At 60.9% G+C, this 23015-nt stretch overlaps 2 protein-coding genes across 9 annotated transcripts in view; one reads left to right on the top strand and one right to left on the bottom strand.

The window, feature by feature from the left end:
• The window catches only part of DEGS2 (delta 4-desaturase, sphingolipid 2), a 70476-nt gene extending 48124 nt beyond the window's left edge, over positions 1 to 22352 (top strand). For 3 of the 4 annotated variants that reach the window (XM_045452063.1, XM_045452062.1, XM_045452064.1), the window contains exons 3-4: positions 17191 to 17933; positions 19698 to 22352. In XM_045452063.1, the coding sequence (XP_045308019.1) occupies positions 17217 to 17933; positions 19698 to 19844 (864 nt within the window). In that variant the 5' untranslated portion in view covers positions 17191 to 17216 and the 3' untranslated portion in view covers positions 19845 to 22352. Of the gene's footprint in view, positions 1 to 1632; positions 1791 to 17190; positions 17934 to 19697 lie in introns of those variants that run through there. The other variant, XM_045452065.1, reaches the window with a different exon arrangement.
• The window catches only part of EVL (Enah/Vasp-like), a 153887-nt gene continuing 152961 nt past the window's right edge, over positions 22090 to 23015 (bottom strand). For all 5 annotated transcript variants that reach the window (XM_045452070.1, XM_045452066.1, XM_045452067.1 and 2 more), the window contains one exon: positions 22090 to 22572. In XM_045452070.1, coding sequence (XP_045308026.1) covers positions 22535 to 22572 — 38 coding nt within the window. In that variant the 3' untranslated portion in view covers positions 22090 to 22534. The remainder of the gene's footprint in view (positions 22573 to 23015) is intronic.

Genomic DNA, 23015 nt, shown 5'->3' with positions numbered 1-23015 from the left:
CGTCTCCACCTTGGCTTAAGTCTGCTCATCTGTCAAACGGGGACACTGGGCTAGTTTCGTCTGCACGGGTTGAGTCCTGGGCCAGATGTATGAATGAAGTTTTCTGATCCGTGCCGCAGGCTGGAGGCAGCCGGCAGCCCTCACGGTGTCCCACAGGGCAGGGCCGGGACTCAGATCTCCCCGAGCGTGACACGAGGGCTCACACTCTGATGTCGTCAAAGATCAGGGGCCTGTCCCTGCTTTGCTGCTTCTTTTTGTGTACTTAGGCAAGGCCCTCTTCAGCTCTGAGCCTCGGTTTACTCATCGGTAAAGGGCCAGCTGGTGGGAGGGTCCCTCTGGCTGAAAAAAGAACAGGTTGCCGTGGGGAGCGGGGGTGTTCTGCCTTTGAGGGCGTGCAAGCTGGGCCGGGTGCCCCCGGGGGGTGCGCAAGGGCAGCTCCGACGGTCTTCCTGCTGGACTGGGAACCCAGCCTCTGTGCCGGCTCACTTGCGCACACCGGGACCCTGCTTTCCTTTCCAGCTCATGCCAGGACTGCCTTTGGCCCCGGGCTGAGGGAGGTCTGCCAACTGTACCACAAGCCTGGGCCGTGGACTTCCAGGAGGCTGGAGGGAATCCCACCATTAGCACCTCCCCGCCTTGTGGCACCTTCAGCTGCCAGGCCAGTCTGCTACCCCGGCAACTCCCAGGCCAGGCCAGGCCCAGGTCCTCAGGTCAACCGGCACTCCCTCCAAAGTTCCGAGGGAGCGAGAGGAAGAAGAGAGCAGAATCCCTGAAAAGGTGAAAAGGAAGAGCCCTGTGTCCCCCAGCCACCAAACACTGGACCCTCTGTTTTAACAATGTCCGGGTTCTTCCGGGCCCCTGGGCCTTTGCACCTGCTGTTCCTGCCACCACCAGTGCCCTTCCCCTTTTCTGGCTGTTGACTCCTACTCATCCTCTAAGGCCCAATGCAAAAGACCCCTCTTCTGGACCCTGGCTAGCTACCCCTACCTGCGTCATGGCATGTATCACCCTGAGTCATAATAGGCCTCTTCCGCGCCTGTGTCCCTGTGTCCCTCGATTTTCCTGAAGGCAGGGGTGGGGCTGACTCACCCGAAAGAGGTTGTCACAGACACATCGTCTGCCCACTGCATTACTGCGTGAAAGGGCTGAGTAGGGAATCGGTAGGCGAGGGAGAATCGCTGTGACTTTCCCGACCACCTTCCTTTGACTCGCACTGTCCCTTCCATTGAAGCTCTCGTCTCCTGACCCCCGACCCCACCGGGAGGGGGCGCTGTCACAGGCTCGTCGGTGGGGGCAGGGGCGGCGGGAGCGCCAGTGCGTCTGGGCCACGGGGAGAGCTGGCGCTCCGCGGGGCGGGGCCTGCGTGAAACCGGACGCCCCGTCCGGGGCGAGCTAGGCGGGGGTGGCGGGGCGGGGGAAGCGAGCGCATCGGAAGGTCCCCGCACATCCCGGCGGCCGGGACTCCCGCGGGTGGCGCGCGGATAGTCCCATTTCGAGCCGAGGTAACCCGGGCTCGGCTCGGGGCGGCGCCCCAGCCCCGCGGTGCCCGCCCCCTCGCGCCTCCCGAGGCGCCCCGGCCCCGGCCCCGCCCCCGGCCCCGCCCCGCCTCGAGCGGCAGTCAGGTCCCCGCGCCGCGGCGCCGGCGGGCAGACAGGTGGAAGCGAGCGGAGCGGCGCGCCGCGCTCCGTGCTGCGCTCCGGGCCCCACCATGGGCAACTGCGCGGGCCGCACGGATTTCGAGTGGGTCTACACCGACCAGCCGCACACGCAGCGGCGCAAAGAGATGCTCGGTGAGCGCAGCTCGGCCCCTGCCGCGGGGTGGGGGCAGCCCCGCGTGGCGGTCAGACGGCGCGGGCCAGCGGAGCCCCGGGGTTGCTCCTGCGCCGGCCCGGGTGCCCGGCGCGCACTCCTCCGCCCCTGCTTCGGGGAGGGTGGGAGCGCCACCTCTCCTCCTCCTCCAAGGGTCCCTGCCCCGGGTCCCCGACAGTCCCCCTGCCCGGGTCTGAAACTCCCCTGCGTGTCTGCCTCCGTCCTGGGGTCCAGGATCCGAGGACCCGAGCCCGGATCCGCGTGCCTGGGAAGCGCGTCTCGACTGTTGCGTGCCGGCTGTGGGACGCAAGCCACTCGCCGGGGGGGGGGTGGGGTGGGGGGGCACACCGGGCGTGAACTTGGGGCTCGGCGACGTGGTGGGGCAGGGGTCCGCCCCCGGGGACCCTCCGTGTGCGGGATGCGCCGTCCTGCCCGCGAAGGCAGACCTCCTGGGTCCGCAGAGGCCGCTGAGCTCAGGGAGTTTAGGGCCGATTGAGCGCCTCGAAGGAAGCAAATGTGCAACGAGAGAGAAACTTTTTTTTTTTTTTTTAAACAGAGCTTATACCGAAGATTTGCCCGTTCTGTCCTGTATTTTATAGCTTAATGCATGGTGGCCGCCCTTCGCTGTCATTTAGGGTCCTGCGAAGTCATTTTTACCAGCGTAGTCGCCGTCATGACAGCCGGTGACTCCTTCTAGACCTGGGGTGCTCAGCCCGTCCCTGGGGATTGCAGGTTAAAGGGCCCGCCCCTGCCCAACAGCTTTTCACTGCATGCCACCAAGTCACGGCCACGGCACCAGGCCGGAGTCCAGCAGGGTGGACTTGCTCCCCTCCCTCCCAAGAAATGTCCTGGTCCCGGTTTCCCACGCCCTCGCCTACAGCTGGGGTTGGCAAACCTTTTAATCAGACCGACCGACCACGTGACACATACTAGTTTACTGTGTTTAATTTGCAGTTTTTGGGTGATTGTTTCCAACGTTTGATTGGACATTTTAATTTCTTCTTTTTTTCTCTTGGGATGGTCGTCCGCCTGTTGATTGTTGGAGTTCTTTGTATAGGAGGCTTTTAACTCAGGTGCCATTTTCCTCAATCCCAGGCGTGTGATCCTGCCCTGCCTAGATGTCCTTCCTTCCTGCTCCGCCCCTCCTTGCTCTTTGGTTCTTTATTTTGTTTTATTGAAGTACGATATTATGTTAGTAAGTTTCAGGTGTGCAACATAGTGATTGAACCTTTGTATGCAGTGTGGAATCACCACCTCAGTAAACCTAGTTACCATTCGTCACCACACAAAATTGCTACAATTTTGTCCACCACAGTTTCCGTGGTGTACATTACATCCCCATCACTTATTTACTTTGTAACTGGAAGTTTGCACTTCTTAATTGCCTTCAGCCATTCCCCCATGTGCCTCCCCCTCTGGCAATCACCAATCTGTATGTATCAATCTGGGTCTTGTTTTGTTTTGTCTTTTAGATTCCACCTATAAGTGGAATCACTTGGTGTTTGTCTTTGTCTAACTGATTTATTTCACTTAGCCTAATACCCGCTGGAGCCATTCATTCGTTGCAAACGTGTCGCAAAATTCCATTCTTTTTTTTTTTTTTTTTAATGTTTGTTTATTTTTGAGAGCGAGGGGAGAGAGAGAGAAAAAAAGAGAGAGAGCTGGGGCACAAGCCTGGAAGGGGGAGAGAGACAGAGGGAGACACAATCTGTTTTTGTTTTTGTTTTTTTTTTAATGTTTATTTATTTTTGAGAGAGAGAGAGACAGCGCTTGAGTGGGGGAGGAGCAGGGAGAGAGGGAGAGAGAGAATCCCAACCAGGCTCTGCACTGTTAGCACAGAGCCTGACCTGGGGCTCAAACTCACGAACCGTGAGATCATGCATGACCTGAGCCGAAGTCAGTCTTAACTGACTGAGCCACCCAGGTACCCCAAAGTTTCATTCTTTTATGTGGCTGAGTAGTTTTGGATTATATATATAACACATTCTGTTCATCCATTCATCTGTTGACGGACATGTTGTTTCCATATATATATATTTTTTTTTTTTTTTCAGTGCAAACACGTGGTTTTATTAAAGCACTGGGATAGGATCCATGGGCAGAAAGAGCTGCTTTCCATGTCTTGGCAATTGTAAATAATGCTGTGATGAACAGGGGCGCGCATATATCTTTTCGAATTAGTGTTTTCATTTTCTCTGGATGAATACTGAGGTGTGGATTTACTGGATCATATGGTATTTCTAGCTTTAATATTTTGAGGACTCTCCATGCTGTTTCCCCCGGTGGCTGCACCAGTTGGTGTCTCCACCGACAGTGCGCGAGGGCCCCCTTTGCTCTACATGGTCGCCAACACCTGTTGTTTCTTGTGTTGTTGATTTCAGCCATTCCCACAAGGCATTTCATTGTAGTTTTCATATTTATTTCCCTGCCGATGAGTGAGGTTGGGCATCTTTTCATGTGTCTGTGGGCCATCTGGATGTCTTCTTTGGAGAAATGTCTATTCAAGTGTTCTGCCCATTTTAAATCAAATTTTTGTTTGCTATTGAGTTGTATCAGTTCCTTACATACTTTGGATATTAACCCCTTATTGGATATGTGACTTGTAAACATCTTCCATTCCGCAGGATGCCTTTTTATGTTGTTGATGGTTTCCTCCACTGTGCAGAAGCTTTTTAGTTTGATGCAATCCCACCTGTTTGATTTTTGCTTATGTTGCCTTTACTTACTGCTGGTGTGAAATCCAGAAAAATCATCGCCAAGACTGGTGTCAGGGAGCTTACTGTGTATATTTTTTTCTAGGAGCTTTTGGACGGCTGGTCTTGCATTCAAGTCTGTAATCCATTTTGAGTTTATTTTTGTGCATCGTGTAAGAAAGTGGTCCGGTTTCATTCTTTTGCCTGTGGCTGTCCAGTTTCCCCGGCACCATTAACTGAAGAGACCTTCTTTTCCCCACTGCATATACTTGCCTCCTTTGTCGTAAGTTAATCGACCGTATGCGTGTGGGTTTATTTCTGGGCTCTCTATTCTGTTCTATTGATCCTGTGTGTCTATTTTTATGCTAATTTATACTGTTTTGATTACTACAGCTTTGTTAGTATGGTTTGAAATCCAGGAGCATCATACTTCTTTTTTTTTTCTTCATTTGTTAATGTTTTTATTTATTTTTGAGAGAGAGAGAGAGCGCGCGCGCGCAAGTTGGGGAGGGGCAGAGAGAGAGGGAGACACAGAATCCCAAGCAGGCTCCAGGCTCTGAGCTGTCAGCACAGAGCCTGATGTGGGGCTCGAACCCGCGAACCATGAGATCATGACCTGAGCCGAAGTCGGACCCCCAACCGACGGAGCCACCCAGGTGCCCAGGAGCGTGATACTTCTAATTTTGTTCTTTTTTTCCTCAAGATTGCTCTGGCTGTTCAGGATCTTTTGTTCTTCCATAGGAATTTTTTTTTCTGTGTGCTTTGTCATTTTTATTTATTTATTACTATAAGTTATTGTCAAGTTGGCTAACATACAGCGTATACAGCGTGCTCTTGGCTCAGTGGTAGATGCCCATAATTCATTGCTTCCTCACAACACCCAGTGCTCATCCCAACAGGTGCCCTCCTCAGTGCCCATCACCCTCTCGCCCACCCCCCATCAGCCCTCAGTTTGTTCTCTGTATTTAAGAGTCTCTTATGGTTTGCCTCCCTTCCTCGCTCTGTTTCCCTCCCCCACCCCATGGTCTTCTGTTAAGTTTCTCAAGCTCCACATATGAGTGAAAACATACGACATCTGTCTTCTCTGCCTGACTGATTTCACTCAGCGTAACACCCTCCAGTTCCATCCACGTTGCTGCAAATGGCAGGATTTCATCCTTGCTCATTGCCAAGTAGTATTCCGCGGTATATGTAATCCGTAGACATTTTAGAATGGTTTGTTCTAGTTCTGTGAAAAATGCCACTGGAGTTTAGTGAGGGCTCTTGCTCCCTTCCATTTCCTGCAGGATGCCCGGCCCCCGCCCGGCTGCCCTCCTGGACTTTGGCCTCCACTGGGGACGGCATTCCTCTGGGATTTCCCTCCGAGGCTCCAACCCATCAGGTGGTTCTCTCTCTGGGGAAGGTTGCAGGGCTCTAGAGCTCGGCCGTGGATTTCATCCTCAGCCCTCACCCGTTAGCCATGTAAACCCTGGGCAGGTCAACCAACAGAGGAGCCAGTTGAGCCTTGGTGAGGTTAAAAGGGGTTGTTATTCCTTCCAGAGTTGCTGGGCAGATCAAATGAGGTGGCGTTAAGTGCTTAGCCCAGCACTCAGTAATGGGTAGCTGCGACGATCTTTGCTTCTCTGGCAGACAGGTGAGTTCTCCCCAAGGACAGGGAATGCCTTTGCATCTCTGCCCTCTGCCATCCGTGCTATTCCCAGCCAGAGAGAAATTCCGTGTGAAGCTGCTGGTGTCTCTCTCTATGAGAAGAGACAGCAGAGCCGGGCTCAGAGAAGGCAGGTCACTTGCATAGGACCACGCGGATCGCAGGCTGCAGAGGCCAGACTGGTGTTCCAGTCACTTCCCGCTTGGCCATGTGTTCCGGCCCCACCTGGCTGCTGCGGCTCATGCCAAGCCCCGGGGGTGTGGGGGTGGGGTGGGGTGGGCAGTGGATGCTCAGAAAGATCCTAATCGGGGAGGGAGTCAGAACCCAGGAAGCCCTTGCCCCGGAGCTAACCACAGTGCCCTTGGGGCAGGGCCAAAGTCAGTCTCCAGCTCCTGCCTAGATGGGGACATGCTCCTCAGGGCACAGCATCCTAAGAAAACGGGGGTCCCACGCAGCCCCGAAGAGCCACGTCTCCCGGGGCCATGCCTGAGGCTCCCTGTATGTGAGGGCAGGATCCGAGCCAGCAGGACTGTGGCCCGCCGCGGACCGGAGGCCAAGCCAGGCGTGGCAGGGGAATCAGAAGCTGGCTTTGGGTTTGTCTTTAAAAACAAATAGCTTTGTGATTTCTTTTTTCTTATGAAAACAGGGCACACACATGGTAAAACAAAACACGCACAAAAATTCAAATAATCAAAGGAAAACAAAAGAGGAAACAAGGAAATAAGACTCTTGGCAATTGTTGGATTATTTGCTTCGGCAAGAAACCCTTGCCGGGGCTTTCTCAGGGCCAAGTGGTGATTCCAGAACAGAGCTGGCTGAAGCTGGGGACGGGGGGAGTTTGTGACCCCTCCTCACCCGACCACAGAGACGCTGCAGGGGTGGGGGGCAGGCAGGCCACAAGGCCCGTCTCTCCATGCCCCTCGTCCCTGCCTTGGTCACCGTATGGGCCTTCTCCTCTGCCAGGTGGGCCGCAGGCAGCACGCAGGTTGGGTCCCCCCAGCTCTGAGATCCCACAGAAGAAAGAGAGCTGCCCCCCCTCCCCTCCTGCCCTGAGTAGCGGCCTGGCCTGGAGCCAGGTAATCTCTGGCCGGAGGGAGCCTCGGGTCCGGTGGCTGGTCAGTGGGCAGGGGGCTGTGGTAGGCAGGGGCCCCACAGTGTCGCGTCGCATCGTAAGAGCAGAGACAAGGGGCTCTCCAAGGAAAGCAAGGGGTGCTGTGACCCTTAAGTTGGGTGGGGAGGGAAGGAGGCATGCTGGGTATTTGGGTAGCACGGATGATAGGTGATCCCTAAGAGGTTACTCGGGGACCCTCTTTGACCCAATTACGTCCTCCCCTACCGAAATCCTCCAAAGGGTAAAATCTCACCTCTGCCCTGGCGCCTGGGGCGTCCCCATCTCCGGCCCCTGCCCTTTCCCCTTGCTTTTTGCTCTCTAGCCACTTTGTGGGACGCACCCCATCTGCTCATCTCCCTCTTCATGGCTTTTGCAAATGCTGTTCCCTCTGCTTGAATTCTTGTCCCCTTTTCTTTATGTACCGAACTCCTGTCTCCTGTGCGCGCATGTGCTGGTGTTCTCTGGAGAGGATAAAAAGCCCTGGTTTGCAAGCCGGGCATTTGGCAAATTTCTGGACATATTTCTCTCATGGCCAATGTCAAGCTACCAGCATGCGGTGCTGAGCACACATGTGGGAAGGGAGGAGTGTGGTTGGTGCCCGCAGCAAGGACCTCTCCTCTAAGCCCCCGTCTGTTGTCCTTGCCCCTCCTCCACCCCCGGGGGGCCGCTTGTCCCCTGTCCTGGCCTGTCCTGTCTCTGCCTTCCTGACATTGACGCTCTCTACGTGTTAAGTCACTCGTGCAGTTACCCGGCCGGTCAGGGGTCAGGCAGACCTCTGACCCATGGCTGTACCAGCCGGGGCCTGTCTTCCACCCTCCTCTGTCCCCGGGGCCTGAGGAGAGCCACTGTCCCTGACAGACAACTCACGAACAGGTGCCAGCTCTCATTTCCAGCCTCCACACCGAGGCATGTGCCCCGGCCTCCTCCACCTCCCTAACTCCTTGCTCGTTAATTTGTACCAGCTTTTATGAGGTGCGATTTACATGTCGTAAATTCCTTCATTTGAAAGGCACAGGCCAATGACTTTACTGAAGTTACATAATCCAGTTTTGGAGTATTTTCATTACCTGGAAGATGCCTTGCGAACAGGTGCAGTCACTCCCAGGTTCTTACATCCAGACTCTCCATCTTTCGGATTTCCGCCCTGATGTCATGCATGGGTGTGTACGTGTGTGTGTGTGTGTGTGTGTGTCCTTCTTTTGGGACACACTATATACGTGCCCTGGAAGGCCAATGCCCCACCCCTGCACAGCCTGGGAACCCCTCCCATCTCCAGGATCTGGGGCCTGGCTGCCAAAGACCTTCAGCAAATATTTGTCAATGGACAAAAAGCAGGTTTAGTGAGATGCAGGTGAGGAGGCGGGTCTGGTGGCTCCTGAAGGCACTTTGGGTCACTTTCCACCTTGTCTGCACCGAACCGGGTCCCCACAGTGCCTCCCGCACTGACCAGACAGGGTTGGACTTGCCTTCTGGCTCTGGAAGGGAAAAGGAGGTGGGGGTCACTGAGGGAAGGCCACTGAGCCAGGGCAGGGCCGCAAGGGAGCCGTTTAGGAAGGAGGGGATTATGAGGGCTTTAGGGGCCTTTGTTGGGAGGGTAGTCGAGTTACCTCGGGCGGCGACGTGAGGGAAAGCGCTCTGGGCACCGGGGTGGGAAGCAGGTGGATAGCATGAGTTGCTGTGTGCCGTGGAATGTTCTAGACTTGGGAGCAGTTGGGCGATGAGAGGCAGTGGCCAGGAACTCCCCTACGGCCGTGGAGACTGTCACGCGGTGGGTTTTGGGCTCCTCGGGGAGGTGGTAGGAACATGTCGTCCCAGATGGTGCCAGGCCTGGCACGTGGAGGGGCACGGTGTCGGCAGGAAGAAGCCTCGCGTGCTCCTGGGGGCCCTGCCCAAGGCCAGCAGTCGGCAGGGGGCGGGAGGGGGAGCCCGGGCGGCCTTGGGACCTCCTCGGGCTACCTCTGGAGGCTGAGGGCCCAGCAGCGTTTCTCAGGAGAAGTTTCCATGGTGACGCCGCTCCAGGGGGCCGGTGGGGGGGCACTTTGGGTCCCGCGGGGCCCATCCTCCCGCTCCGCTGTCTGGGTCCTGCGAACGCGTCTGTCACGCGTGTAGATCCGTGCGATGCGTGTAAACATACAGTTCTGCTGGAGCCAGGCTTCCCCACACTGGGTGCCCTGGGGAACCCCTCCGCGCGCTCACAGCCCCGGCACGGTCAGAACCAGCACCTCCAAGGTGAACAGTGACAAGCTGGCCCAGAGAGGGACAGAGCCGGTCCCTGTGGGGTAGAGCCGGTCTCGCGAGCTGGGACCCAGGGTTTTCTCTGGGTGCTTTGCCCTGGCAACGACATAGCCCAGTCCTGGGAAGAGGCTTCCCCCGGGGGGCTGAGGACCCTCAGAGCGCTCTTTCTGGCTCTCCGGTTGGCAGGGAGGGGCTGGTGCTCTGGAAGTTAGGCACGCTGTTTCACCTTGTGGGGGGACCCCTGCCTCCCCGTGTCTGCGGTGGCGGGATGGCCCCCTCCGGGGCAGGGTGGTGAAGGCCGGATCCCCGTGTGTCAGATTCCCCGCGTGGCGTACCCGCCGATGTCCCAGCCCTCACCCGGGCCCCTGCGTGCATCCTGCGGGCCTGGTGGTGGGGGCCCCCAGGCCAAGTCTCGGCACTGTCACCCTCTTCCCTGGCCTGCCTACACCTCAGACCCTCCTTTCCGCGTCAGGGCTGGGCAGTGGGACTTCTAACGACGGCTGTTGTTGGTGGCTGCTTGCCCAGTTGCCTTGGGCCGTGCCGGCCCCGGGCTGTTGCTAGAAGACATTTGCATGGGTCTGTTTGTCTCTGGTGCCAGGTGGCCGTCCAGGCGGGGCTCCGGGCTGCCTGTGGAGCAGAGAGCCCTCGAAGCGTGCGGGGCCTAGTCCAGCTACTGTGGTCTCTGAGCTGGAGGCCTGAGTCGTCAGGGCCCCCCGACCCCCGCCGCCATCAGCTGGGGTCCCACCGTGGGGAAGGGCCTGGTCAGGCTGGGCCAGGCTTGGATGTCCCGCCAGGGCTGCGGCTCCTCGTGGGAGCTGCCAGGAGTGTGGGGTTCTCTGCCTCGTCTTTGGGCATCCCCCTCTCTTGGGGCCCAGAGAACATGGAGCCCAGGGCTGTGTCCTTCCCTGAGGCCCTGGAAGAGGCCCCCTCTTCTGCAGGGCCGGCACCCCCTTGCCTGCTCCGTGAGCCCCGCCCCAGCATCTCCGTCCTCTCGTTCTGCTGTCCGCAGGTGCTTTCCTCCTTCTCCTCTTACCCCCCAGCCAAACTTCCCTCCGTCCCCCATGCCCCCCATGCCCGCACTCATCCTGTCCCCCGCACCTCCTTACCCCACTGCCATCTTGCCCCCGGCTGTGCTGGAATGGCTCCTGCTGAGGCCGCCATGACCTTGCTAAGTGCACCGGGGGCACCTGTCTTGTCTTCCTGTTCATGGCCCCTCCTTGGCTAGACACCTCCAGCCCGTGGCTTCAGTTATCCCGCGCCATACGGTGCCCAGTGACCTCCACCTCTGGTCCTGAGTGGCCAGTGGTCCCCAGAGCATCTCCTCTGGAACCGGGGAGCTCTGGAATTGAAAAGTCAGGTATTTGAGGTTTCCTCGAGTGAGGCTTGAGTTTTCTCGCGATGGAGAGGTCCAGAGTAGCCCCGCTCCTAAGGTGGGGCCCAGCTCCCTGACTGTGGTCTCTGTGCCCTTCTGGTGCCTCGCCCCACATACACTTTCGGCCAAGGCCCCTGGGCTCTGCCTTCTCCTTGATGGCTGCTGGGCCCCTCCTCCCTGCACCGTGTCCAGGAAGCGCCTCCCGGCAGGTAGTGGAGGTGATCTGGGGCTCACGTGCTTGGCCCCGTGTAGGCATCGCCCCTGCCCTGCCTGGAGTCCAGCTGGGACATCGGCCCCACTTTCCAGGCTTCCAGCAGGATGGCTGGACCCCGTGACCCTCCCGGCCCGGGAGCGCTGGGCTCGTTCTCGTAGGTCAAAGCAAGCTGGGCCAGACCAGCCTCCAGGAGCAGCACCCGAGCCCCCATAGGTCAGAAGTAGGATGTTTTTATTCTCAGATCAGGAAACTGCATTTAATAGCAATAAGACAGCTCCCGGGGCCCGGAGCCGTCATCCCAGCCTCACTGCAGCCCCGGGAGGCAGGTAGGAGTGTCACCCCATTTCTCAGATGTGGGGACAAGGGTGGGGAGAGGTAGTGTGGCCGCCTGGGCTGGGGGCAGCCGAGGATTTGGGACACTGTCAGGTAAAGGAGAAGGGGCACCGGGCTCCTCGAAGGTGGGCTCGACAGGGGTGGGTCCTCAAGGGTGCGCTCCTTTGCTCCCCACAGGTAGGACTCGCTGTCTTTGTTCGACAGGTGGGGCATCTGGCGCCCACTGTCCAAGGTCACAGCTGCCTCTGAGGAGCACGGGACTGGCCTGTTTGCTGGCCTTGATCCCAGAGCTGGGGTCCTGGTTCCCAGTGTCCCACAGCTTCCCAGGCTGCTCACCTGGTGCAGGTGTGGCCTGCCCCCCCGTGCTGCCCACGCTTGGCCTCCTTCCAAGGGGAAGCATGGGAACTAACCCTGTAGAAGCTCGTGGCCTTCAGCTTCCTGGGTCAGCTCTCACGTGTGCCTTGGCAGGTGCCGGCCAGGCCGCTGGTTGCCCAGGGGGGAGGGCTGGTGCCCCGGGGGCTGCCCCTCGTAAAAGGGAGGCTGGTGGAGAGCCCTGTGACCTGTGACCTGGATGTCCCGACCTGACATCCAGCTGTGCAAAGGTTAGGGGGACTCTGTGGTGTCCCCGGCCCCGGGCTGTGGGTGAGCGTGTCAGCTGATGGCTGAGGTGGCCAGAACTTCCTGGCCGTCGTGAAGACCTTTCGTCTTTCTCCGGCTTCACCTCATTGTGGCTGCTGGATTCCCAGCCCCCAGCCCGCCCCCCCCCCACTCCCTCCACCAACATCCCCCCGCCCCCCAGCACTGGTCTTCCCAGGAAATACAGGCCTGTGTTCTGAAGTGTCACCTGTCACTCTGACCCCCTCTTGGGAGAGGAGCAAGCTTGGACGAGGCCTGCCCCTTGTCCCCCCTTCTGCGTGGGGCCCACACGGCAGTCCCCGCTCCCAGGCTCGGGTCCTTTGGTCTCGTGCCCACCTGGGGGGAGAACCTGGGCGAGCTCAGTGCTGGCTCGTCCCCCTCGGGCCCTCAGGGGCAGGACCGAGTGTGAGTGGCCCCACACCCAGCGCCAGACGTCAGGGCAGAGGAGGAGCGGGCCCGGTGGCTGGCCCAGCCGTGCGGCTTCCTCCTCCCTGGTCCCGGTGCTCGGTGAGTTTTCTTGGGTGAGATTTCCACAAACCGGGGGGCTTCGAACACCACACGCGTTCTCTTGCAGTTCTGGAGGTCACGAGTCTGACACGGGTCCCACCCAGCTGAAGTGAGGGTGTCCCAGGGCCGTGCTCTTCCTGGGGGAGAATCTGGTTCCAGGCCTTTCCAGCTTTGCAGGCACCTGCACCCACCTCCTCCAGCGCCACCTTCACACCAGCAAGGGCCGGCGGAGCCCTTCTCGCCGCCCCCGGGACCCCCTCTCCTGCCTGCTCCCCGACGGGTAGGGCCCTGGGATGACCCTGGGCCACCGGAAGATCCAGGGTCATTCTCGTGTAGTAAGGTCCGTTCCTAGTAACCTGACTGCCCTGTTCGACCTTGCTTCTCTCTTGCTGTGTCGTCGAACCTACTCGTGGGTTATGGGATTGGGACGTGGGGGGCTGTGGGGGGCCGTCATTCTGTCCCCCCGCCCCCCCGTTGCCGGCATCTCCCTCCATCTCGTGAAGGGGTTCTCCCGGCTTAAGGTGGCAGGGCCTTCGCACTGCCATCCCGAGGACTCCTCTGCCCGCGTGCACCCCACGGGGCCTCTGACTTTTGTGGGGCGGCCCAGTCACCTCCCGCAACGCAGGCGCAAGCTCAGCGGCCGTTAGGCAACGCGGGCCGGCCCCCGGGGTGAAGGCAGTCCCCCGTGTCCCATTTGCACAGCGGCAAGCCTCTGTGGCCGTGTTTGGCGACCTGCTCCTTAAAGCTGGCCTCCCCGGTGCACCAGGCGGTCATCCCGACTGCAGGCTGGTCGGCGTGCCCGCCTTGGCCGCTCAGCCGGAGCTGCCCTGTGCCTTATCTGTTAGTCCTGCCGGTGACCCTGGCCGTGGTTCAGCCGCGGAGGCTTGCGGTCGAACCAGCCTGCCCAGAGCCGGGACTGTAGTTTCGTTTTTTTTGTTTTTAATGTTCATTTATTTTTGAGAGGCAGAGAGAGACAGCATGAGCGGGAGAGGGCAGAGAGAGAGAGGGGGGGACCCAGAATCCGAAGCGGGCCCCGGGCTCCGAGCTGTCGGCACAGAGCCCGACGCGGGGCTCGAACCCACCAGCCGTGAGATCGTGACCGGAGCCGAAGTCAGACCCTCAACCGACCGAGCCGCCCAGGCGCCCTGAGCTGGGATTGTTTTTCTTAACGTTTTCCTTATTGTGAAATACATGTAATGTACCGTTTGCCACTGTAACCACGTTTAGGTGCCTGATCTGGTGGCAACGGTTGTGCGCCGTTGCTCTTTCCGAAACCTTTTTGGGGCTCCGAACAGATCCATCACCGCTCCCCCCCCACCCCTGCGACCCCCTCCCCAGCCCCTGCCCACCCCTCCCTTCTGTCTCTATGAACTTGCCTGTTCCCAACGTTCGTGTCAGTACAGTCATAAACCACGCGGCCTCTGTTTCTGGCTTCTTTCCTCAACGTCGTGTCTTCAAGGCTCGTCCATGTTGTAACCTGTGTCAGCATTTCCTCCCTTTAAAAAAATTTGTTTTTGCAGCGCTGGTAGTTCACCCGGGAGTCCGTTTCAGGGAGCAGGATTAGGGAGTCGGCATTGTGAAACAGAGAAGGTGTTTCGGAATTTTTTTTTTTAACGTTTATTTATTTTTGGGACAGAGAGAGACAGAGCATGAACGGGGGAGGGGCAGAGAGAGAGGGAGACACAGAATCGGAAACAGGCTCCAGGCTCTGAGCCATCAGCCCAGAGCCCGACGCGGGGCTCGAGCTCACGGACCGTGAGATCGTGACCTGAGCTGAAGTCGGACGCTTAACCGACTGAGCCACCCAGGCGCCCCTTTCGGAATTTTTTAAATCGAGGCATAGTTACATATAACACGATACTAGGGTCAGGTGTACAACAGGAGGACTCGGTGTTTGTATATGTTGCAAAAGGATCGCCACAGTATATCTCCTTAACACGCGTCACCACGCGTGCTTACAGGCACTTTTGTCGTTAGGTTCGCGGATGGGAGAAGCTCTGCTTTCGAGGCGAGTTTCAAATCTACAACAGGGTGTTATCAACTATAGTCACCGTGGCGGCCACTGCACCCCCGGGACTCGGTTGTTCTTCGACTGGAAGTTTTGTTCCTTTCGATGGCTGAATGATATCCCACTGTGGGGCCAGCCCCCTTTTTGTTTAGCCGTTCATCTGTTGTTGGACACGTGGGTTGTTTTCCGCCTTTGGATGCTGTGACTAGTGTGCTGGACATTGGCGTACAGGTCTCGTGTGTGTCCCTGATTTAAGTTCTTTGGGGTACCTATTGAGAAATGAAATTGCTGGGGCACACGCTAAGTCTACATTTAGCTCTTTGAGGAACCGCCCAACTGTCTTCCACAGCGCCCGCGCCATTTTGTGTTCCCACCAGCAGTGCACGAACAAGGACTCCAGGTCGGCCACGTCCTCACTAACACTTGGTATTAACTGTTTTTATTACAGCCATCCTAGCGGGTGTGTAGCGTGTCTCATTTGTGGCTCTGATTTGCATTTCCCTGATGGCTGACGGGGAGCATCTTTTCATGTGCTAATTGGCCAGGTGCACGTCTCGGGAGAAGTGTCTGTTCAGGTCACTTGCCCATTTCAAATTGGGTTGTCTGTCTTTGTTGTTGAGCTGTAGGAGATCTTTATATATTCTGGATATTAAACTGTCATCTGGAGCGAGGGTCTGAACCTGCTCCGAATGCCGCTCTCTCCCACCCCCCGGGGAATCTGGGGCCCTTGTGTTCCCGTTGAGTGGAACTGAGGTTTGTCACCTGTCGCTTGCCTTGCCTGCTTGTTCCCAGGTTCTGCTTTTATACTTGTGCTGTGACCACTGTCCTGGTGGTGTCCTTGGCTGAGCTTCAGGGAGAGGGGTCCCAGGATCAAAGGTCCCGGGTGGCTTTGTGAAGATTGGAGGCCTGAGGGCTGGCACTGTCCCAGAGGTGGTCCCTGAGTGCAGGGGGGGCGCAGCTGGTGTAAGTGCTGCCTGGGGGGAGACTCTGTTGACCTCTGGGCAGAGGTGGCCTGCTGTTCTAGGACTTGGGAATCCCAACGCCCCCCAGCATCTCCGGCAGATGAAGGCTGTTTGTGTTCATGGAACCAGGACTGTTCTGTGGGGACAGATAGCCTGTGAGGCATGTCACACCCTTGCCATCACACGCTGGGACACCAAGGTCCAGAGAGGGTGGGAACACACCTCTGGCCACACAGCAACATCCAGACTAACCCCAAGATGGGCTTGTAGTGTGGCCTCTTGGGCAGGAGGATTTTGAACCTGAGTCTCCCATCTGACTGGGGCAGAATCCCTTTGCCCATGTTGTTGTGTTTCTCTTTGCATACTCCCAGGGACAGGCGGCTCACCACCTATGAAGCAGACTGTTCCATCACTGGGTGGCTCTGACAGAAAGTTCTGTGGGCTGGGAGGAGGGTGGAGGGGCCTGGCCATGGGGGCCGCGGAGGGGGGGCTGAGCCGAGCTGTCACATCCTTCTGAGCACAAAAGGGAAGTGACTTCCTGGGTCAGTTAGAGGAAAGGGCCGGGCAGGATTTACCCTTCATCTGGCCGGTTCCAGTTGGGGCCCAGCCTCTGTTGTGGTCCTGGGGACACTGTTCATGTGCCAGCCTGTGGTTGGTGAGCCCGAGGCTGCCCGGAGACTGGCACCGGCTGTCCTGAGCGTGCCTGGGATAAACCCCTGTTGTCACTAGCCTCAGTTTCCATATCTGTGCTCTGCCTCTGAGGGCCTGTGTGCCCTGCCCTGGGAACCAGGGGACAGAGCAGACCTGAGGAGCACTTGTCACCCTGAGCATGTGACGACCGCTGGTGCTGTCCCTCCCCATCCCTGGACACAGCACCAGACTCCTTACTCCCCCACCCCCACCCCCACCCCCCGCCACAGAGCAGTCAGGGAGGCTTCTAGAGGGCATTCTCCCCCTTTCCCTCTCCTGCCCCCCACTCTTGTGCTGTCCCTGCTGAGTCTGGCTGCTTGTTGGCTGGAAGGCCCTCCCCTGCTTGGCCCACTCTCACTGTCATTGTGCTTTTCTTTCCTGTATAACAAAATACAGAAAAGTACCAAAGTTTCTATAACAAACACCCCCCACCCAAAATGAACGCATTTGCCATTTTATCATGTTTCCTTCAGATCTTGTGTAAGAACCGCAACACTGGCGACAAAGCCAGGGCCCTCTGTGTCCCCTCCCCTGCGCCCTCCGAGGTTCCCGATGTGCCTGGGCGACACGTGCACCGCGTCCCTGGAGCCTCACGGAAGTCCCCCCCCACCCCACGCACACACGTTGCCATGTGCCGCTTCCATTTCGGGCACTACGTTTCTGTGACCTGTGCTGACGCCTGCTCCTGGGCGGGCGGCAGAGACCCCCACCCTGGGAAGTCCCGCGGGAGCCCCCAGCTGGTGGGGGAGGCAGGTCGGCTGCCTCCGCGGGCCCCCCCCTGCCCCCGAAGAATCCTAGGTCCCCAGACGCAGGGCCACGCCTTCGAGTGACCCCCGCCCCCTCCCCCCCCCCCATGGCTGCTGGAAGGAGGGAGGGAGGGCGGGCGGGCGGCGAAAGGGAAGCGGGGGAGGGGGAGGGGGAGGCCCGGCCGCGTGGCCACGCCCCCCTCACTTGTCTCCTCCGCCCTACCCGCAGCCAAGTACCCGGCCATCAAGGCCCTGATGCGGCCCGACCCTCGCCTCAAGTGGACGGTGCTGGGGCTGGTGCTGGCGCAGCTGCTGGCCTGCTGGCTGGTGCGGGGCCTGGCGTGGCGCTGGCTGCTCTTCTGGGCCTACGCGTTCGGGGGCTGCGTGAACCACTCGCTGACGCTCGCCATCCACGACATCTCGCACAACGCCGCCTTCGGCACGGGCCGCGCCGCGCGCAACCGCTGGCTCGCCGTGTTCGCCAACCTGCCCGTGGGGGTGCCCTACGCCGCCTCCTTCAAGAAGTACCACGTGGACCACCACCGCTACCTGGGCGGCGACGGGCTGGACGTGGACGTGCCCACGCGCCTCGAGGGCTGGCTCTTCTGCACGCCGGCCCGCAAGCTGCTGTGGCTGGCGCTGCAGCCCCTGTTCTACTCGCTGCGGCCGCTGTGCGTGCACCCCAAGGCCGTGACCCGCATGGAGGTGCTCAACGCGCTGGTGCAGCTGGCCGCCGACGCCGCCATCTTCGCCCTCTGGGGGCTGAAGCCCGTGGTCTACCTGCTGGCCAGCACGCTGCTGGGCCTGGGCCTGCACCCCATCTCGGGCCACTTCGTGGCCGAGCACTACATGTTCCTCAAGGGCCACGAGACCTACTCCTACTACGGGCCCCTCAACTGGATCACCTTCAACGTGGGCTACCACGTGGAGCACCACGACTTCCCCAGCATCCCGGGCTGCAACCTGCCCCTGGTAGGGGCGCCCCAGCGGGGGGGAGGGGCTTGGGGGCGCTTGGGGGGGGGGTGGGCCCCGGGCCGTCTGGGCCCCAGGGCGGCGGGAGGGGCCGCACGGTACAGGCGAGGGCCCGCTGGCTGCGGAGTGAGGGGGTGATTTCAGGGAGGACAGGGGCTCGAGGGGCATTTCACTGTTTAGCGAAACGGTTCCCCGGGCTGTGTGTCCTGGGGCGGGCCACTCGCCCTCTCTGTGCCTGGGGGGGTGGGGGGGGGCAGCACAGCCACGCTGCGTGTGACACACCTCCCGTTCCTGGCCCCTGCCTCCCTTGTCCCTGCTCGTTTCTTGTCACTGCCCTGTGGGCCTCCGGGGCGCCCTGGTGGCACAGAGAGGACAGGGTGGGCCTTGCCCTTTGTGACCCAAGTGGCTCGGCCTGAGCTGCTTCCTCCGCCTTGGGAGCCCCCCCCCCCCGGGGGGGGAATTTCTGAAGGAGGGAGGAGGGAGGGAGAGGAGGAGGGAGAGGGGAAGGAGCGCCCCTCTGGCGCTGGGGGGTTAGAAAGAGACCCGAGGCGCAGGGTGGCCGGAGGAGGCATCCATCGGTGGGGAGGACGTCGGAATGTTTGAGTCTGTGCGCGTGCCTGCGTGTGCAGATGTTTGCGCGTGTGGCTGAGCATGCCGCCACACGTACGCGTGTGTGTGTGTGCATGCGGTGAAGTGGGAGCACTCGTCGGGGCGCGCGGGTGTTTGTGCCCTGGCCGCGTGACTCTGGACTCCCGACCCCGACAGCCCGAGTGCCCGGCCCGGGCGGGGGGGGGGGGGGGGGTGCAGCCCCGCCCTTCCTCACCTCCCCCTCCTCTCCTGCCGCTGTGGCCTGAGATCTGGCTGTGTGCCGAGCACTGCCGCAGCATCTCCCTCCGGCCTCGCCACAAGCCCATGCAGCGAGGACCCCCGTTCCCCATTATCCGCATTTCACACACGAGGCACAGGCTCAGACGGGGGGGGGGGGGGGGGGGGGGGGAGGGGTCGCTGCCTCAGGAAGTAGCAGAGCCAGAATCTGGACCCAAGGTGGTCGCAGAAGCACGTGTGGTCTGCTCGCTGCGAGCCTTTACTTCTCCCACTGCTCACGCCCCGTGCGGGCCACCTGGTCTCTCGAGCTGGGTCGTCAGCTATAAAGCGGGCCTTGAGCGCGGGCGCGAAGGGCATCCCCTGAAGTTGGCGGGCGGTGGAGCGGCGGTGTGCCCATGCGGCCGGGAGTGCTTCCTGGAGGAGGCGGGCCGAGGGTGTGGGTGCCGAGGGGGCAGGAGGCTAGAGGGAGCGGTGTGCGCCATTTGGGAAATGGGGACTAGTGAGGCTGGGAGGAAGGCAGGTGATGGACGGGGGCCTGGTGGGAGCCGAGGCCAGAGGGTGTGGGGGATGGGAGAGGGCACGGGATGCTGGGCGCGAGGAGTGTGGGCACGACGGTGGCTCAGCCGAACTCGCGCCAGGCTTCGTCTCAGAACCCCACAGGCGCTTGAGGGAACGAAAGCTGGGCCACCTGGGGCCCCGGGGGCAGACACTTGGCATGAGCTCCGCCAAGGGGAGGCCGCGTTTTTAAGCGCTCACCCCCACTTAGGGCAGGGGGCTCTGCCAGCGGCCCCTTCGCCTCAGGCAGCACTCTGGCTGAGCTAGACGTGGGTACCCTGGGCAGTGACGGGGGGTGTGTGTGTGTGCGCACGCGTGTGCATGTGTGTGGCAGAGAGGCGTGCCCCAGGCTGCGACCTCTGACCCTGCCCGCCCCCTCTGCAGGTGCGGAAGATCGCACCCGAGTACTACGACCACCTACCGCAGCACCACTCGTGGGTGAAGGTGCTCTGGGACTTCGTGCTCGAGGACTCCCTGGGGCCCTACGCCAGGGTGAAGCGGGTGTGCAAGCTGGCGGAGGAGCGTCTGTGAGCCCGGGGCGGAGGACCCGGCGGAACCCGGGGGCCTGCTGCCCCGCCCTGCACCCCCCTGCTGCAGAGCCGGGTTGTCACTGCCCACCCCACCCCACCCCACCCCCAGCCCAGTGCCCAGAGCTGCTTTCGCTGCATTTGGTTCCTGCACTGACCGCGGTCTTGTCCCCCAGAACCCAGGACTGCATCCGGCCACAGCGGGCACACGTGCAGCCTGGAGAAGCTTGGTCCGCACCTGCACTGTCGACCCAGGCCAGGCCCTCCTTTCCTGGGCCTCGGGGACGGAGGCCTGGCCCTGCCCTGGGTGCTCTGTGCCGCCTCCACCGAGCTGACGTCCCTGGTGTTCCCGTGCCCTAAACTCAGTTCGGTGTTTTGTTTTCACATCCACAGACCGTGCTTCCCAGGGGCGGCGTGGTTCCAGCCCAGCCTCAGACTGAGGCCCCCCCCCCCCCCCCGCCGGACCCTGCAGACCTCAGGCCTGTGGATCTCCTTCCCGGCAGGCCCCGGCTGCACCCCGCCTGCTCTCCGGCCTTGGGGACTGCGGCCGCTTCACGCTGTGTGCTTAGCACCCCTGCGGTCCTGCCTTTGTGAGTGGCCCCTGCACATCCTGGGGCTTGGGGGGGTCCACGTGGCCCTGAAGCTCCTCGTTAGCGGCCTTCCCTCCTCTCCAGCCCGGCTGAGTGTGGACACTGCCCCCCTGAGCTGTGCTCCCGCCCCACCTCGAGGCTCTGGCCTGAGGGAAGCCCTCCCTGACCCTAGAGGTTTTAGCCCAGACAGGGTGGAGTCTGTCTCCCGGACCGACTCCCCAAGGACTTGAGATCTTCATAAACGGGTGCCGCAGGCCAGATGCACGGAGGGGAGACATGTGACTGGGCAGACAGGTGGCTGCCCGAGTGAGCCATGGCCCCGAGGGAAGCAGGCTGGTGGCCCTGGTGGTGGCCCTGTCTTTACTGGTGGGGGCACGGCCCTTGGCCCTTGGGGGCTGCAAGGGGTGGGGTCCTGGTCTCCCAGAGGCAGGCAGGCAGCAGGAGGGGTGCCTAAGGTTGGGGAGGCTGAGGACCCGCCCCCCCCCCCCCCCCCCCCCCAGCCACCGTGGGCACCGCTGGGCCCTGTGAGCTGGCCCAGGAGAGGGAGGAGGGCTGTCAGGAAGGCACGTGGCAGCTCCCAGGGCCCGAGACCTGGCCGGTGCTGCGCAAGGACTTCCTGCCCGGGACTGGGAGTGGCCTCATGTGGTTCCAGGCACCCCTGTGTCCGAGAACGGTCTGACACCGGGATGGCCCTGGGAAGAGGCCCGGGCCCCGGGGCTGTTGTGTGAGGCAGCGCAGCTTGGCGGGAGTACTTTGAGCCCGGAAGGGGGGCCCCTCCCTGTGCAAACAGGCTGGCCCGAGCCAGGTGAGTGCAGCCCCTCCCGCCGCCGGCCTGGGGACTCCTCAGGGCCTGCCAGCCCACCTGTCCGCAGAGCTGTCCCGAGGAGGAGACTGTCACCACCTGCCAGCTACCCGCCAGACCCCAGATGACAGGATCAGTGGGCCTGGAATCTGTCGCCCTGGGTTACAACCAGAACCACTGCCGGCCCTGGGGGCTGCTCACCTCCCGACAGAACCACCCGGCTCCTGTCTGCACGGTTGTTGGGAGCACTCGAGGAGACAGGGGGGTGGGGGGGTGGTCCAGAGCCCGGCTAGAAAACAGCAGTCCCCTGTCAGTCGGACGGTGGGCCCCACCTCCTCCCCTCCCACGAGGCCCCCGCAGGATGGCTGGGTGCATTGCTGTGCCTGTGGTGGCCATGAGATGGTCCAGGATTCCAAGGCCTGGCCACTGGCTGGGGCCCTGCTCCCGGCACGGGGTCAGACCGTCTCTGGCTCGGAAGGGGAACGTGTGCGGTGTGAGAAGCGCTGGCATATGCCTCGGGCGGGCGTGCGGGCCAGGGTGGTGGTCCTTCCTGGAGGATGCAGCCTGCCTCACTCTCCTACTGCCTCGCGGAGCCCAAGCTGCCACTCCCGGCCCTGCGGTCAGGACGCACGTGGAGTCTGAGGTTGCAGTGTGGACGGCACTCGGGGCCCACCCCTGGGGGAGACCATCGCGGGCCAGCTGGAAGCGCGCGAGCTGCCCCGGCTCCCGCCTTCCCCGTCTGCATTCAGCCTGACTACCGGCCGAGGCCTCTGCTGGCCCCTCTGCTCCCCCGGGGGACGGCGTCCTCAGCCAGGAGCGGCCGGAGCCGGCGCGGGAGAGTGAGCCGGAGCCAGGGGTGTGGACAGTAAGCGTTTATTAGCACGTGGACACAGACACCGCGGTGCGTGGACAGACTTCAACCACCACGACGCTGGGGACCGCTCGCCGCTGACCGCATCACCTAGGAGAAAACTCGGAAACCATCTAATGAAGTGTGTGATCTGGGGAGTCCTCTATAAACCAAAGAAATGTACACTTAAATAGGCAAATATAAAATACAAAAAAGGCGAGTAGACCGGTGCTGTGTCAGATAGAATCTAAAAAAATCCAGAAATTGGAACTTGTTTCCTCATTTTGATACTCTATCACGCGTTAACACTCGTAACTGGAGCACCTCCCAGCGTCGGTGAGCGCTCGCGGGCGCTGGAGGCCTGGGGCCGGCGGCTGGGCTCCTTGCTGTGTCCCCGCCGGCGGGTGGCCTGGGGTCTCTGTCAGCGGCGGTGGCAGCGGGGGCCGAGGGCACTATGAGGTGCTGATCCCACTCAGCTCCTGCCTGATGGCTGAGGAACAGGACAGGACAGGCTCAGGCACAGCAGGGACGAGCCCTGATTCTCGGCAGGCCCTGTCCCCCACACCCGCCCCCGCCCAGAGGTCCTTTCTGGCGTCTGCCCTGCTCTCCTGAGAGCCTCACCCAGGCTCCCAGAGGTTGCGAGGCACAGGCTAGAGGTCAAGCAGGGCAGCAGACTCTATGCAGACTTTGGGGTGACAGCAAAGCACCCCCTCCAGGTAGAGGATGAGCTGAGGTAGGGGTGGGGGGCTTCACCTGCCTATTGCCTCGGGGCTGGCGAAGGGCCTGTGGACACCAGGAGCCCCGGGCAGTTCTGGGCACGGTGGGCACTGGATTCTGCCCGGAGGTCCCGGGGCCCCGCTTCTGGCAGTGGCGGCAGAAAGGACCTGGCCTTGAGTGGGGTGGGGGATGGCTCCTGTCCCCACCCCTCCTGGT

The sequence above is a fragment of the Leopardus geoffroyi genome, chromosome B3, assembly GCF_018350155.1.
Source record: "Leopardus geoffroyi isolate Oge1 chromosome B3, O.geoffroyi_Oge1_pat1.0, whole genome shotgun sequence".
Lineage (NCBI taxonomy): Eukaryota > Metazoa > Chordata > Mammalia > Carnivora > Felidae > Leopardus > Leopardus geoffroyi.
Note: the sequence above shows the minus strand (reverse complement) of the source record. Positions and strands in the feature narration are given on the sequence as shown.